This window comes from Sciurus vulgaris (genome assembly GCF_902686455.1).
Source record: "Sciurus vulgaris genome assembly, chromosome: 12".
In the NCBI taxonomy this organism is placed as follows: Eukaryota; Metazoa; Chordata; class Mammalia; order Rodentia; family Sciuridae; genus Sciurus; species Sciurus vulgaris.
The window spans coordinates 73596541-73612298 of NC_136473.1; the positions used below are offsets into that span (position 1 = coordinate 73596541).

Consider the following 15758-nt stretch of genomic DNA (forward strand, 5'->3'; position numbering starts at 1 on the left):
TCTCCAGACCCCCAGCCTATAGGGGGATTCAAGGATGGGGTTTCTTCCTCCTGAAGATGTCAATAAGGGCCATCTCCCTCTTTTAGGGAGCTAGGAACCAGTGTCAAGAAAAGGAAAGTGACCTCAGCTAAGAGAAAGGTCCCTGAGAGTCTGTGCTATGGTTGGTGTCACCACAGTCGAATGGCCAAGCGTGACTGGTGGAGCCTGTTAACACAGAGTGTCATTCTGTCTCATTCCAGATCGTGTTCCGGAAGATTAGCGATGTGAAACGCGAGGAGGAAGAGCGCATGAAACGGAAGAACGAGGCCCCCCTGATTCTGCCCCCAGACCATCCTGTCCGGCGACTTTTCCAGAGGTTCCGACAGCAGAAAGAGGCCAGGCTGGCGGCAGAGAGAGGGGGCCGGGACCTGGACGACCTGGACGTGGAGAAGGGCAACACCCTCACAGAGCACGCCTCCGCCAACCACAGCCTGGTGAAGGCCAGCGTGGTCACGGTGCGTGAGAGCCCCGCCACGCCCGTGTCCTTCCAGGCGGCCTCCACCTCTGCAGTGTCCGACCACGCCAAGCTGCACGCGCCGGGGACCGAGTGCCTGGGCCCCAAGGGAGGTGGTGGTGACTGTGCCAAGCGCAAAGGCTGGGCCCGCTTCAAAGATGCATGTGGGAAGGGCGAGGACTGGAACAAGGTGTCCAAGGCTGAGTCGATGGAGACGCTCCCGGAGAGGTCGAAGGCATCAGGCGAGGCCACGCTGAAGAAGACCGACTCCTGCGACAGCGGTATCACCAAGAGCGACTTGCGTCTGGACAACGCAGGCGAGGCCAGGAGTCCCCAGGACCGGAGCCCCATCCTGGCTGAGGTCAAGCATTCTTTCTACCCCATCCCCGAGCAGACGCTGCAGGCCACCGTCCTGGAGGTGAAACACGAGCTAAAGGAGGACATCAAGGCCTTGAACGCCAAAATGACCAATATTGAGAAACAGCTCTCGGAGATACTCAGGATATTAACTTCCAGAAGATCCTCTCAGTCGCCTCAGGAGCTGTTTGAAATATCGAGGCCCCAGTCACCAGAATCTGAGCGAGACATTTTTGGGGCCAGCTGAGAGGTTTGTTTAAAAACAAAAAAGGTCAAAAACAAAAACCTGTACCCCTGCCCTAGAAAACACCCCACCACACATGCCCACGTGACCAACAGTTTTCAAAGTAGGCTTTTCCTGACAGGAAATCAAAGTGGGACCAGTGGCTTAGGCATGCTCAGGCTCTCCCTTCCAGAAAAAGGGGAAGCTTCTCATGCCCCACCCTGCAAGATGGCAGCCACATCTGAACAGCCTTTGCACAATTCTGGAAGCAGAGGCGTGCTGTCTAAAGGGTATTTTTCTTCATTTAAAAATTTTTTTTTTTACTACTATGATATTTATAAAAGGTTACAATTACCAGAAAAAAAGAACCAGCCATTTAGGGATTGGTGGGAGAGTACAGAGAACCCTTCATGTATAAACCATGCTGAGCTCCTTCACCGAGACCCCCAAAGACCAAGGTATGGGCAGGGACTTCCCATTATTCCCCAACCTTGTACAGCCTGTCTTACATCACCATTTTCCTATGGTCATCATTTGGGACATGGGGAGCTTGAGGGATGGGGAGTACAGAGCCTTTCAGTCATCTCTGTTGCTGAAGGCTAAACAGTAGGTGCTGTGCGTGCCTCCCACAGACACACACAGATGGAGAGGGCCCTGTGGGCTCCAAGGACTCTGTGGTGTGGGTCGTAGCCTGCTCCTGTGGACAGTTGACAGGGAGGCTACAGGTGGGCCTCCGCCCCGCTCCATGCCACAAGCCTCACTGCACAGACTACTCTGCTTCCTTCCCTTCTTGACCTCTTCCTGAGTGTTCCCATGGCATTCCTCAGGGTATGGAGCATCGGCAGGAAGGGGCCTGAACCCGGAGTTGCTTTACTAACAAAGCAGACACACACACACACACACACACACACACACACACGCGCGCGCGCGACCTCAGAAAAATGATTGTAGCAAGTGCTAGGTTTATATTTTGATTCTCATGGGGATTGCCCTTCAGAAGTTTGTATTTTGTACACTGCATGGGGTCATTAAAGGACACTTGGGAGCCATGCTTGGCCTTATTTGAAAGCAACCTCTTTCCTACAGAATGAAGACAGGACCATGATAACCAAGAACACAATAGGTTTTTGAGTTGTTTCAGTAACTGTGGTCCATGGGGGAATATCTGAGCACAGAACACTCTGTGGGCTGTCCCAGTCCCTATACCATGATGCTCAGGGACACTTGCTGCTTCATTAGCTGGGGTCAGGGTATTCAAGGTCTTGGGCTTCTATCAATGGCATCAAAGAAAGGACAGAACTGCACTCTCTACAGTGAGGTGATGGGACACTAACCCTGCTAAGAAAGCAAGGTTGGAAGTTCAGCCCTGCAGCTGGGGAACAACAAGAGTTTGTCTAGGCTGTTGACCTTTGCCACACTGTCATGACCCTGTCCCCTGTTGTTGAGTTGCTGTCAAGATTTTGAATCCCATTGCCCCTAGGGAAACTGATAGGTGGAGACCTGGCCTCCCAAAGATACTCAGCATCTCAAAAAGGAGCCTGCCCCTCCCCCTTAGTCCTGCTCAGCAGCTGCAGCAGGTCCCAGGACTTGGAACTCACCTACCTGAGCTCCCAGAGTTGACACAGATGGCCTAGGAGGTCAAGGGCATGCCCACATGTAGCTTTTGGCCTCATATGGCCTCCAGGAAAGTGTACTTTCCCAAAGCCAAGTCACACCTGCTTATGACTCTGGCTAAAGCTGGGTGAGCATTAGACTAACTTGAGCAGCTGCCAACTCATCCTTGGGGCAGAGGCCATAAAATATCTGGAATCCTATCCTGTAAATGATACTATTCCTCTGACATTCTCCTTAACCTGCTTCGAAAGCTTAGGACCTGCTACTTGAGGGCAGAGCCCCTAATCACCCCAGCTTCAGAAACAACTGCCTAGAGATTTTCCTTTGCTTCTCTGGGGACTTGAGAGGCCTCAATCACCACTTCACAGCCAGTGTGGAGAGGCTCTGCCAGAGGGAGAAAGGTGTCTATTAAGAAATATCTACCCCTGCCACACCATAGGCCCGAGAGGCAAAGATGCTGAAGTCCAGACTTGCTTTGGGGAAATATCTTCAGAAATACATTCTGGTATCAAAGTGAGCTAATGACTCAAAGCCCAGACCCTGCGGTGGGACTCTGCTCATCCCCGGGCTATAGAGCCCACAATGTAAGTTCCTGTAGGGGACAGAACACCAGGAGTATGGCTGTATCTGCTTTTATTCTCTAAGGATTTTAGAAAGTTTTTTTTTCCCCCCATTGGAAAAACATTTGTAAATGAGCCACTCCTTTTTCCCTTTTGTTGACATGTACTTGGCCACAAGCTGCTTTGTGCTACCTACCCGCCCTTGCCAGGACATACCTCTGCATTTCCAAGCAAGGACCACAAGCATCAGATACCACTGACCTGCACCTTTCAGCAGAAACAATCATCTGGTGGCCCAAAAGAATTAGCGGAACCACAGGCCGCTAGGAATTAGACCAAACAGACTTCAGGAAAATTAGATATTTTTACATTATTTTTCCTTTGGGAGGAGACAGATATCTCATGTGTTGCTCCATTGTGCAGTTAAATGCTGGTTACCTGATCTCTACTGAACTGCTTATTTTGAATGTCATTCATGAAGAATGTCCTGCCCCTGTCACTTAGGGCTTTGTGCTGAACATGCTTTCCCCTGCAGATGGAGGTGTGGGATGCAGACTGAGTCTAAGAAACAAGATGGTGTGTTTGTTCTTGGTACAGGGTGCCAATTCCAGCATGCTGCCCTCCCACAGGCCCACAAAGAACTCCTCTGCAGGGTGAGATGAAACAGCCCAAGGATGGAGGCAGCCATTTGGTTGAAAAGCTCTAGTCTAGTGCCCAATTAATGCAAATACTTAATTTCATTAATGCAATGCTACATCTGCTAATAAGGCTACAACATGGCCCAAGTGTATAAAAGCTGTGCTTATTCCATTTCGGAAATACATTTCTGGCTTTGCTCTCTTGGGCCCAATTCCTGGGTCCTGTTTTACTCTTGACCTTCTGGCTCCTCTGTGTTGCTGCTAACTATTCATCAGCTCCTTTCCTGGAATCGTCCTTCTTCAAAAGTGGGGGTAGCTGGGCAAGAGACAAAAATACACTCCACCATTCTACCCTATGTGGCAAGCTTTATTTTCCAAATCCTTAGGTGGAAAGTAAGAGGACTAAGCCAAGTTGGAGTGAGGATGCTGTCAGAACTCTTTAGGAATATTAGTTGAAGATTATTTCCACTTGTTGCACTGACCACATCTCACATGTATACTCTAGGACATTTTAGGAGCCCTGGTGGAGATACAAGTTGCTGATTTGCATTTGATTAACAGAATGTACTATGTTTTGCAATAAAGATGTTTAGCCTTAAGACCTTTGAATGAAACTCCAGTTGTGATGGAGCTGCCAATGCCCCTTCCTCTCCTCCCTCCTACTGTTGCTTAAAGAGGAGGTCCTTTGAGGGTGCACTCCAGCCCCTGGAGGCCCTTTCCTGTAAGTCATTGTTACTGCTCCATATACTGCCTTCTCACTTGCTTCAATAAGAATTACCTTCACCAGCTCCTCCTCCACCCTGCACTGGGAGGAGACTTCATTATCCTTTTAGTACTGACTGCAGCTATCAGACAAAGCATCGTTTTCTCACCCGTGGTGGTGGTGGTGAAAAGTTTTAGTATCTCCCCCTGCCCCTACACTTCAAAAGAATCAATGTGAATTTGCCTGAAGTTTAAACGAGTTTCAAATGAAACTTCATTTTCACGCAAGCATATCAGACTCATTCTGGAATCTCTAAAACTGAACTTATCTACCCTAGAGGTGCCAGACCTGGTGGGTACTCGCTCTACCTGCCATTCAACTTTTCTTAGATTGTCTCTTTGTGATTTCTGAGTCATCCAGTGGATCCATTCGTTGTTCAATGACAAGTTCACAGATCTTGTATCAGGAGATGAACTCTTTGTAAAGGATGCAACCCCCTACCCCAATGAATGTATTCTCTTAGTATTCAGACACTGTATTTATGCATCAGTTGGAGACTGTCCACATCCAACATTTCATCGCAAGGACATTTCTACTCATGAGCAGTTCATCATTCTGGGGCTTCTCCTTATATTAATAATCTTTCCATTGAGTCCTGCCAAATCCTTTTTTTCTTCTTTGCATCTGTCACTTTGTCCAAATGAGCATGAATAAGCAAGTGCAAATAAGCTGATACTATTTTTGTGGTCAGCTGAGGATGCTGCCAGTAACTCCACTGTATGTCTGCAGCTTGGGAATGTTAAGAGGAACACACGGGCCCCTCCATTGATGATATTCCCTTCTCAACATTTTTAAACAAGCACAAATGATATTTGTAAAAAAAAAAAAGTTTAATTTTATTTATTATGGTAATAAACTATTTTATACATGATACTTGCTTTTGCCTTTCCTTACATAATGGTAAATCATTGAATTGGGTGTTCTGACCTAAGATGACAGAGCAAGGATGGTATTTTCTATTCCATTTCAAAAGATCTGGGAAGTTCTAACTTGAATGACAGCTATAATTGTGGTTTTGGAGAACTTAAAATTCTAGAGACACCAAGGTTGTGTCAAAGTACTGCTTAGCAAAAGAACATATATAAAGGTGCTTAGCCATATCACCTTGAGGTACAACTACATCTGTTTTACACATGTACAAAGGTTGCCTTTAAAATCTGTGTCTCAGCAACTCCTATTGCTATAAAAAGAACAACTTATAATTAAATTTATAAAGAAGTTGATTGAGTCTCACAGTTCTGGAGGCTGGAAGGTTCTGGAAGTCCATGACAAGGTGGCCACATTGGGTGATGACCTCGTGTTGCTTCGTAGCATGATGGAAATTAGAAGGCAAGTGGATATGTGCCATCAAGACAAGGCAGGCTTGCTTTGTGACAAAAATTAACTCAGTTCCAGAAAAAAGGTATGAATCCCTCTTAACAATCTAATGGTCTTTTAAAGGTTCTACCTCCTAACAATGCCACAATGGCATCAAATTTCAAGCCACAGTAATCTGTAATCACTGAAAATTGTATGATGTGTTAATTTAATACACTTAAAGGTGAACTCACACTGAGAAATCATCTTTTTCATTTTGAACAATTTAGATTAAAATGTGTACAAAATGTTAATGCTTCCCTGCCTTTTAAAATGGATGAAGAATATACCTCAATCTTTCTAAATGACTCAGTGTCAGTAATACAAGTTCTGGACCTTGTTCTACTTCACTGGTGGCTTCAGGAGCTATTAAGGTAAAAGACTTCTTATCCTAAACTAAAGAGTCCTACACACCAGCATAGTTTCAGTTCTGCTATTATTTTAATAGGTATCATTTCTTGCTCATGGCAAGACTCCACGATACTGCCAATCTGAGTTCTTATTTAATACCCAATGGACCACATCTCAAAAAATGGCACTTTTCTTTTAACAATGTAACTTAATTCAGGGATGAGGCATCTATGACATACGAGCTAAACTCAGGCCTCTGCTTGATCTCATAACACCACAGTATGAATATAACATTTTTAATTATTTTCCCCTAGTTCCTAATAAATTACCATGCAGAATAGCATAATGAAAATAATTCCAGGGTGATATTGTTTAAAATGGCAAATGATTGACATTAATCTCAAAAGTGTCACCCAATAGAAGTACTGAACATGTCAGTTTTTTAGTTGTCCTTAATGGAGACAAAATACTATCTTCGTGGATGACTTTTGTAATTAGTCAAAAGGACTAGTAATATGGAATATGTATACTACATTTTTGGGTGACAAATGGGGTTCAACTATTTTTAAATGAGGGCTTTGTTTCCAAATAAATCTTATTTCTCTGAAGAAAGAAGTACTATACCGAGAAGCCCATTTCTAATTGATAACCTGGCTTCTTGTGTTGGCAACACTAAAGCAAACCCTATTGTATGGCTAAGTCCTGGTATGTCTCTTTTTGTCAGCTTTTTCACTGCTGTGACTAAAAGACCTGACAAAAACAATTCATGGTTGAAAAGATTTGGGGCTCGTGGTTTCAGAGGTCTTAGTCCCTAGACAGTGGCTCCATTTTTCAGGGCCTAAGGTGAGACAGAACATCAAGGCAAAAGAGTATGATGAAGGAAAGCAGCTAAACTCAGCTTTCAAAATATAAATTCCAAAGCAAGTCCCCAGGGACCCACTTCCTCCAGTCATACCTTAACTGCTTCTAGTTACCACCCACTTAATTTCTATCAGGGGATTAATAGACTGATTGGGTTAAGACTCTCATAACCCAATCATTCCACCTTTCAACCTTCTTGCATTGTGTCACACATGAGCTTTTGGGGGACACCTAATATCTAAATTATAACAGCTAAATGCAAAAGCATTATATTATGGTTGATTTCTCATATTTAGTCAAGCAAACTAAGCAGTCTCAATTTCTGTAAAAGGATCTCTCCTCCTACACCCATACTAAATTGTTATTCTCCTAATACATAGATCATCATATGTCTGATACATTTTTCTCTCTAGGCCTGTAGTCTTTAACAGAACAAAAGGTTTTGTGCTGTCACCTCAAACAAATTAATCTGAAAACAATACTTCTCTTTTGTGGATCCAAGAATTAATCAGAATGATTGAGGTTTCACTGACCTTCAGGTGTCTTGCTTCCCTCCTTGGGTGTCATCTTGGCAGTAAAGTACAGGGCCCTTGGCTGTCCCATAGAGCCAGGTAGAGTTCAGAAGATCCTGGGGCTGGAAGTGACCTTGGGACCTTGTCTAGTCTCTTCCCCACACCCTGACTGAAGTTGCCCAGGGCTAGTGACACATCTGATGTTCCTCAGCTGAATAGCTCTGCATGCCCAGACACCTCAAGGGGCTTTGGTTTAAAGTAACTCCAGGATTTTAGTTCACATCCATGTAGAGAGAAGTACTGTCGTTTTCACATTACAGTTAGGGAGCAGGAAAAGGTTAAAGAAAACAGTAGTACTAGATGACCCATACATTGGTTAACCAGGTTTCAAATAGAGTTAAACACAATGATTTTACTAATTCCCAAGAACCATTCTGAATCATAGCTGAAAACGGATTCAGGATTATTACTTTCAGACACATCCACTGACTTATCCAGTATAGTTTAGTGAATGACTACATGTATTTTTATATCAATGGTCTTTTTGGAAGACCTCAAAATCTTTTGTATTATTTACATACCTACATATATTAGACACTTCCCTACAATCATTTTTATGCTCCTTTTCCTAGCAAGCCCTTTCCTTCCAAGTGAACTTCAGCTGAACTCCTTCCAGTTGACCACAAATCCTGACTCAGTGTTCCTCCAAGTTCTACTGCATTCCCACAGGCTCATTCCCTTGTTAAAACTTCTCAGCACTCTGGAATCTCCTGCAGTGTGTCTTCTCGTTTACCCAGCCAGCTGTGGAGTCTACTGCAGCCAGGTCTGCCTGTCCCTTTGTTCTGTCCTGTTTCAACTAGCACATTGTGCCCATGCCAGTTCATCAACATCTGGTTCCTTCCCATCTCTCTTTCAAGCAGCGCAGCTAGGAAGAAAGGGAGTCAACAAAATGATTGGTCCTGCACTTATCTCTCACCAAGTGTATAATCACAGCCAAGACCCAAGGACAATACCATGCAATGAATTTGAGATACCAGCTAGGTTGGAGTAAACCTTCGCCTGTCACTCCATGACAATTCATGTATTTGGGGTGTTAAAAATCTCCCCAAATTTTAAACCTTCAGTGTCTGCCCCACAAATAAATCCAAAGTCAAACAAAAATATTCCAAGCTATTTACCACTTGGGGACATTGGTAATTTGACCAGCATTTTCTGGAGTCAAGTTACGTAACTGTGCTAAGATTTTTCAACATTTTCCTCAAAAATACTCCAATTCTAGAAAACTGTGAATTATCTATGTAAAATGAAAGACTCCATTTCATTTGAATCAAATGGGGCAACATAAGTCAGTGAGTATGAGCTACCGAGTAGGATGGTAGTGACTGGGGACCTGGGTGGAAAATGTTGACCACAGGACACCATCCTCACCTTTTGTGACTTGGCCAGTGGCACCTGCTGTGTACACACTGATTCTCTGGCTTTCATATTTCTGCTTCTTTATTGGGAAACATTAACTGTCAGAGGAAGTACCATGTGTAAACTTCTCTGCAAACCTCAAGAATGAATAGTCAAAAGTAGATTACCCTGGTAAGAGTCAAATCACAGGGGTCCTTGGGTACAGACTCCCTGGAAAGCCATAGGACTGCCTTCATCTTCTTTGAACAGGTCATCAGAAGCTGGTGTCTTTGTCACCTCCCTGCTGAGGAGCTGATGTGTGAAAGTCAAAACCTACTTCTGGTTCTAGAGCCCACAATGTAGGTCATGGGAAAGGGGTCACCAAAATATCAGTAAAATGTTTCAGAAATACTACCCAGTGGTAGACAGGCCTATCAATAACCAGGATTTCTGTGCTCAATCAAGACATGTCCATTCCATGTAATTCTTGGTAAAGGAGAAAGAACTCAAAAGCTCAATGGGGCTGAGTTCTAGACCAAAATGTCACCTTGTATAGCTAGGCAAGATGATCTGCTGCCCTGGGCCTCAGCTTACCCAGCAGGAAACTGACAGTATTAGGGTAGAAAAATCTCTAAGGCCCACAAGTTGGAAGACAGTCTGGTTGTAAAATTTCTATGAGGGTTCAAGCTGCCAGTCTTGGAGTGAGGTATCTTCAACAGAAGATGAGCAGGAGATAATCCCTTGGCGATTATCTTGGAGTAGGACGTCTGAGTGAAGTACCATCTGCTTTGGAGGTTGGCCTGGGCCTGGCAGTACTAGTCCATGGTGTATGTCTGTGCCCAGGCAATGCCCACATGGGAATAGCAGTACAGGAATCCCAGGACAGAGAGGGTCACCCACGGCCAGCCTGTTGGGAGGACAGAGATGGAAGAATGATTAGAAGTTTGGGGCAAGGACGTCCCACTTGGGCAAACTGTCCCCTATAGAGAAGGCAACATGAGAAAAGGCACAGGCATTGTTCCACACCAGCTCTTCGCCTCCTGGAAAATGCTCTTGCTGGAACCCCAGTCAGAGAAGTCCCACATTCCCACAGGCTCAGCACAAAATGGAGGGTGCCCTATGACAAATGCAAACACTTAAGACAGGGCAGGCTTTTAAAGAATGTGTACTTAGATGACTAAAGCTTTAGATAATCAAAACACCACAAAAAATGTGTTCATGAGGCCCAGAGTAAATTTCAAAATATAGATTGACCATTATATTGAACTGAGTGGTATTTGTAAGTACACAGAAAGTGAAATTCCAGCTTAAACATTTGATTTCAAAGTTCAAAGCTTTTAGTGATTCCTTCTACAAATATTTGTCTTAGAGTATCTGTTCTCTTTTTTCTTTCATCTTTTTAAAGTAGTATCTGTTGCTGTTGAGCATTTGTCTTTAATGATCTTCATGTCTTCTACATATTTCACTTGCTCAAACTTTCATGGGGACTTTGGAGAGGCAGAGGTACCAAAACCAAAAGACTCAGTCTTGTGTTAAAGGCACTCCCATTCCATCTTAGGAAAGAAACACGCAAAGTAGGATTTATGATTCACATACTAAGTGCTACATAGTAGTTTCCAGAGCATCTTTAAACTGAGTCAGTTGGAATGAGCAAGAGTTTTTCACGTGGAATGGGACAAGGACAAACTACCAGAGAAAAACACCTGAAATGTGACTATCAGGCCATCCCAGGAAGGGATAGGTAGGTAGGTATAGGGGTAGGAATACAAAGGAGGCTGTGGGAAACCCCTGAGCATACTCTCTTCCTGCTGTGTCCATCATTAGCTACTATTATTAGTCTGATGTAAGCTAAGTCACTGTAGCATAGTGGTTACATGTGCATCTCCTGAGAAGAGAGCCAAGTTCCAATCCTGACTCTGCCATCTGCTGTGTAACCTTGAGCAAGTTAATGGATCTCAAACCTAAAACTAGGACTACAGAAACTTACTAGTGTCCTTATTGAGTGAAATGCCCTAAAGATTTGCAGGGTGCCCGGCACGTGGTTAAGTCCTAAGGAAAAGGTAGTAATAATGGTGATGAGGGACAAAGAACTCTTTTGCCAGCAAGATTAAATTGACAACAGGGGAGTCTTGCCCTGACATTCCTGTCTTCTGATTCATCACTCTCCTTAGATGTCTCCCACAAGAATTTTCCCAGACCCTGGTGGCAAGAGAAGTGAGGACAGCAAAGAACCCCTGACACTTTGGTTCCAGAACGAGTTGAATGAGCCACCTCATGCCTCTTGTCAGCCAGTCAGTTTGCTTCCTGTGGCTGCTATAACAAATTACAAAAATTTAGTGACTTCGAACAACAGGAATACATTCTCACAATTCTGGAGGCCAGAAGTTCCAAATTTAGGTGTTAGCAGGACCATGCTCCCTCCAAAGGTTCCAGGGAGAATGCTTCTTTGTCATTTGCTTCTGGTGGCTCTTAGTCTCTGTGGCGACATCACTTCAATCTCTACATCCATCTTCACATGGCCATCTTCCCTGTGTTCTATTTTCTTTTTATATGGACACCAATAGTTGACCCTAAATCCACAATGATTCACTAGCATGTGCCTTAACTAGTTACATCTTCAAAAACACTATTTTCAAAGGAAGTCACATTTGGAGATTTCAGGTACACATGAATTTTGGGGGGACACTATTCCGCCAAGTACAGACAGGTACTTTCCCATAGTGTCAAGAGGGTTCCCATCTGGGAAACGCCATTTGACTGGGTTATCCCATTCCTCATCATATACCCACAGGACTAAAAATCAGCATACTGTAGTGACCTGGCCACATCAATATTTGTAGCAGCTCAATTCACAATAGCTAAGCCGTGGGACCAACCTGGGTGCCCTTCAACAGATTAATGGTATATATACATAATGTGGTATATGTGCATAATGGAATATTACTCAGTCTGAAAGAAAAATAAAATTATGGCATTTTCTGGTAAATGGATGGAACTGGAGGCTATCATGCTATGTGAAATAAGCCAATCCCCAAAAAACAAAGGTCAAATGTTCTCTCTGATATGGGCATGCTAACACACGATAAGGGGATTGGTGAGGGAAGACTAGAAGTTCACTGAATTAGACAAAGGGGAATGAAGGGAAAGGAGAGGGGATGTGAACAGAAAGACAGAATGAATTGGATATGTTTATATATGAATCCATAACCAGTGTAACTCCACATCATGTACAACCACAAGAATGGGAAGTTATACTCCATGTATGTATAATATGACAAAATACATTCTACTGTCATGTATAAAAAAGAACATATAAAGAATTTTTTTACAAGGAGGGACCCATCTGCTTAGGGGTCGTCGGATGTCTCTCTACTGTGGCTTAGACTTGGGACTGGTCAGCAGGAGCTCCTCGGTGGGCTCAGGGAGCAGGATGACAGGAGAGGGCTTTGGACACAGGAAGAACTCCTGGACTCCAGCTGTGTTTGGGGTGAGACACCAATGGGTATTTGGTAAACAGAGCCCAGAGGTCAGCTGCAGAGGTGGGCAATTGGGGGTGTTTCATTTACACAAAGCTGGGCCTAGGGCATTGCACAAACTATGTTTGACCACTGTGTTTGTCAAGAGATGACCCCATACATAGAACTAGGAGGAGGAATGCCCTCAATACTAACAAGAGGTGAGCTTGTTACCTCTTGTTAGTAACAAGCCCATTTACACATTTAGTGTGTGCCACAGGTAGGCCCTGAAAGTTCTCCCCACTCTTACTGTATATGCGATCCAGGTAAAAGACTCACAACCCTGACTATACGAAGTGATCCCAGTGGATGCCAGATTTCCCAGGAAGAAGAAACATGATGAAAAGGAAAAGACAGATTCTCCAGTCACCCTTCCACACCGTGCAACCAACACTTTACGTCTGGCCCTGTCTTAGACCCTAACATCACCCTCTTTTTGTTTTCTATAGGCACAAGGTTTGATTGATTGAGATAGCTGCTACCCAAGTACTAATGTGGCCCAGGCCAGTGCCTCCTCCTCCTCAAGGCTCAGATGAGGGCAGAATACCAAAATTAAAAAGCAAATAGGATGGGCTGTCATTCTGGCAATTTTCCCAAGGCCGCTATGATGCTCAGTCACATAGCCCTGTCAGTTATAACAAAATGACGGTGTCAAAAGGGTTCTGTTCTGACAGAGGAGCACTGACCTCTCCCTGTCCTTTCTCCATGATCCTCAACCAGTCTCCCACTTCCCAACCCCTATTCCCTTCATGCCCCTCCATTCTCCCCACTGAGCAGCCCCTTAACACACCACACACACATGTGCACGCTCTCCCCCAACCCCCCATTAAGATGACTCATGCAGCCTGGTGGACAGGGTGGCACTGGTCAAAGGAAAAGAGACTTCTTAAAAGGATACTGTAGAACTGAAACCCTCTACATTCTCTGCACATTCAAGGTTGAGTTCCCAGAATCAATATGTTTAACTTCCTACTGGGCTTTTGATACCTGGACAAAACAAGATCTAAATGAGAGATGAGTTTTAACAGATCATACCTAGGCAGCATTGAAGGTATTACAAACAGGTTGCTAGCAAGTCAGACCACAGTTGCAAAAATCTGGGTAAGATAGTTAAGACAGTTTAACAGACATAACTAAATTCATATAAATATGATGTATAGCACAATAGATTCTCTTAAAAGGACATATGTAGGTGGAAGAGTTAATAGGATGTAGGTAGTTCTTTAATAATATTGTTAATAGGATAATTGTGAATTGTTTAATAACTCCAGCTAATGAGCACCTGGTAGAACACACAGGGAAATAACTAGAGCTAAGAGAAATTAAGCAGTATAATTTTACTTGAGGTTATCATGACTGAGCAATTTCCTGAGCAATTAAATCAATCTGAAGGGCCTGGAAAGGCAGAAACTCAAGATACTGAAGAGACGCCTTCGTCACACCAGGCCACAAGAAGTCCCAAGGGTGTGTCCTCTGTAAAGTGAGGAATAATCAGAACAAGCAATTCTAATGAAAAACTTTAAAATACAATGTTGTCGATGAAATCCACTGCTCTGCATAGTTATTAGGCACCAATAAAAAGCTTGAAAAAACAAATTCAGAAAAACAAAACACACCAAAGGCAATGCTACAAGATGGTGCAGGCACATTATGAATGTTCCTCAAAAAATTAGACATGGAATTATGAAAACTATGCCCAAAAGCATTGACAGAGGAACTAGAAGAGTCATCTACCAATGTGCACAGCACAATTATTCACAATTTCCAAAAGGTGGAAGCAACCCATAGCCATAATCCTGTCAACAGGATACACAGAATGCAGTACATATGTACAATGGGGTATTTTCAGCCTTTAAAAAGTAAGTAAATCCTTTCCCATGTTACACACAACATGGGTGAACCTTGAAAATATCACAGTGAGATAAGTCAGACCCAAAAGAACAAATCCATAATTCCACTCGTGTGAAGTTCCCAAGGTAGTCAAATTCACAGGAATTGAGCTGGAACGGGAAGAGGGATGGAAAGCTACTGTTTCATGGTATAAAGTTTTAGTTTGGGAAAGTGAAAAAAAAGTTCCAGGTATGGAAGATGGTGATGGCTGAATAACAATGAGAATTTACTTAAAGCCTCTGAACTATACCTAAAATTGGCTAAAATTATAGTTTTATGTTATATAATATATAACAAAAATTATGCTAAAAAAGCCCTTAACAAAATAACCATTTACATAAGATGCAAACTCATTAACCACAAAAATACCTCAATGGTTACTTGGGGCTGAGTCAGAGGGAGAGAGACTGCAAAGGGGCACTAGGAACCTTCTGGGATGAGAAAGACTTGGTATCTTGACTGTGGGAATGCTGTACATGAGTGGCAAATTCATTTCATTGCATACCTCAAATGGATGCCTCTAAATGCGCATTATTTAATTTTGTATAAAGCTGACATTAAAAAAAATAAAGGTAGCATTGGGACCATATTAGCCTTGTGACAAATACTTAAGAAAGACAACTTAAAGGAGGAAATATTTATTTTGGCTCACAGTTTCAGAAGTTTTGGTTCAATGTCAGCTGACTTCATTGCTTTGAGGCCTGTAGTGAAGCAGAAACACCATGGCAAAGGACATAGCAGAGGAAAGCTGTTCACCTCATGGCAGCCAGGAGGCAGAAAGATACCAGGGACAAGAAATATACTTGCAGGGCATGTCCTCAGTGACCTATTTCCTCCAACTAGGTCCCTCTTCCCCCATAGCCTAATCACCTATCAATGGATTAATCCACTAATAAGGTCAGAGCCCTCATGAGCCAATTACTTCCCCAAAGTCCAGTCTGTGAACACTGCTGCACTGGGGACCAAGCCTTCAACACATGAGCCTTTGAGAGAGATTCCAGATTCAAACCATAACAGGAATGTGAGCAAATCACAGACTTACAGCATTTGGGCTATGATGTGTTGGGCTGTATGTGCGCCCAAAGTGTTCAAACAGAAGATATAAGAAAACACAAGTCATTTTTTAAGTGATGATGGGTCTTCGGTTCAACACTCTCCAGGGAGAGGGGTTGAGCGTAGGACCAAATGCTGGGCTCCTCTAACCACGCTTTCTTCCAATGAGGCCTCAAA

At 43.6% G+C, this 15758-nt stretch overlaps 2 protein-coding genes across 4 annotated transcripts in view; one reads left to right on the top strand and one right to left on the bottom strand.

Moving 5' to 3' along the window:
• The window catches only part of KCNH1 (potassium voltage-gated channel subfamily H member 1), a 441214-nt gene extending 431891 nt beyond the window's left edge, over window positions 1-9323 (top strand). For both annotated transcript variants that reach the window (XM_079107602.1, XM_079107603.1), the window contains exon 11: window positions 240-9323. In XM_079107602.1, the coding sequence (XP_078963728.1) occupies window positions 240-1097 (858 nt within the window). In that variant the 3' untranslated portion in view covers window positions 1098-9323. The remainder of the gene's footprint in view (window positions 1-239) is intronic.
• A 7-nt stretch (window positions 9324-9330) lies between these two features.
• The window catches only part of HHAT (hedgehog acyltransferase), a 419237-nt gene continuing 412809 nt past the window's right edge, over window positions 9331-15758 (bottom strand). For both annotated transcript variants that reach the window (XM_079107610.1, XM_079107609.1), the window contains one exon: window positions 9331-10030. In XM_079107610.1, the coding sequence (XP_078963736.1) occupies window positions 9939-10030 (92 nt within the window). In that variant the 3' untranslated portion in view covers window positions 9331-9938. The remainder of the gene's footprint in view (window positions 10031-15758) is intronic.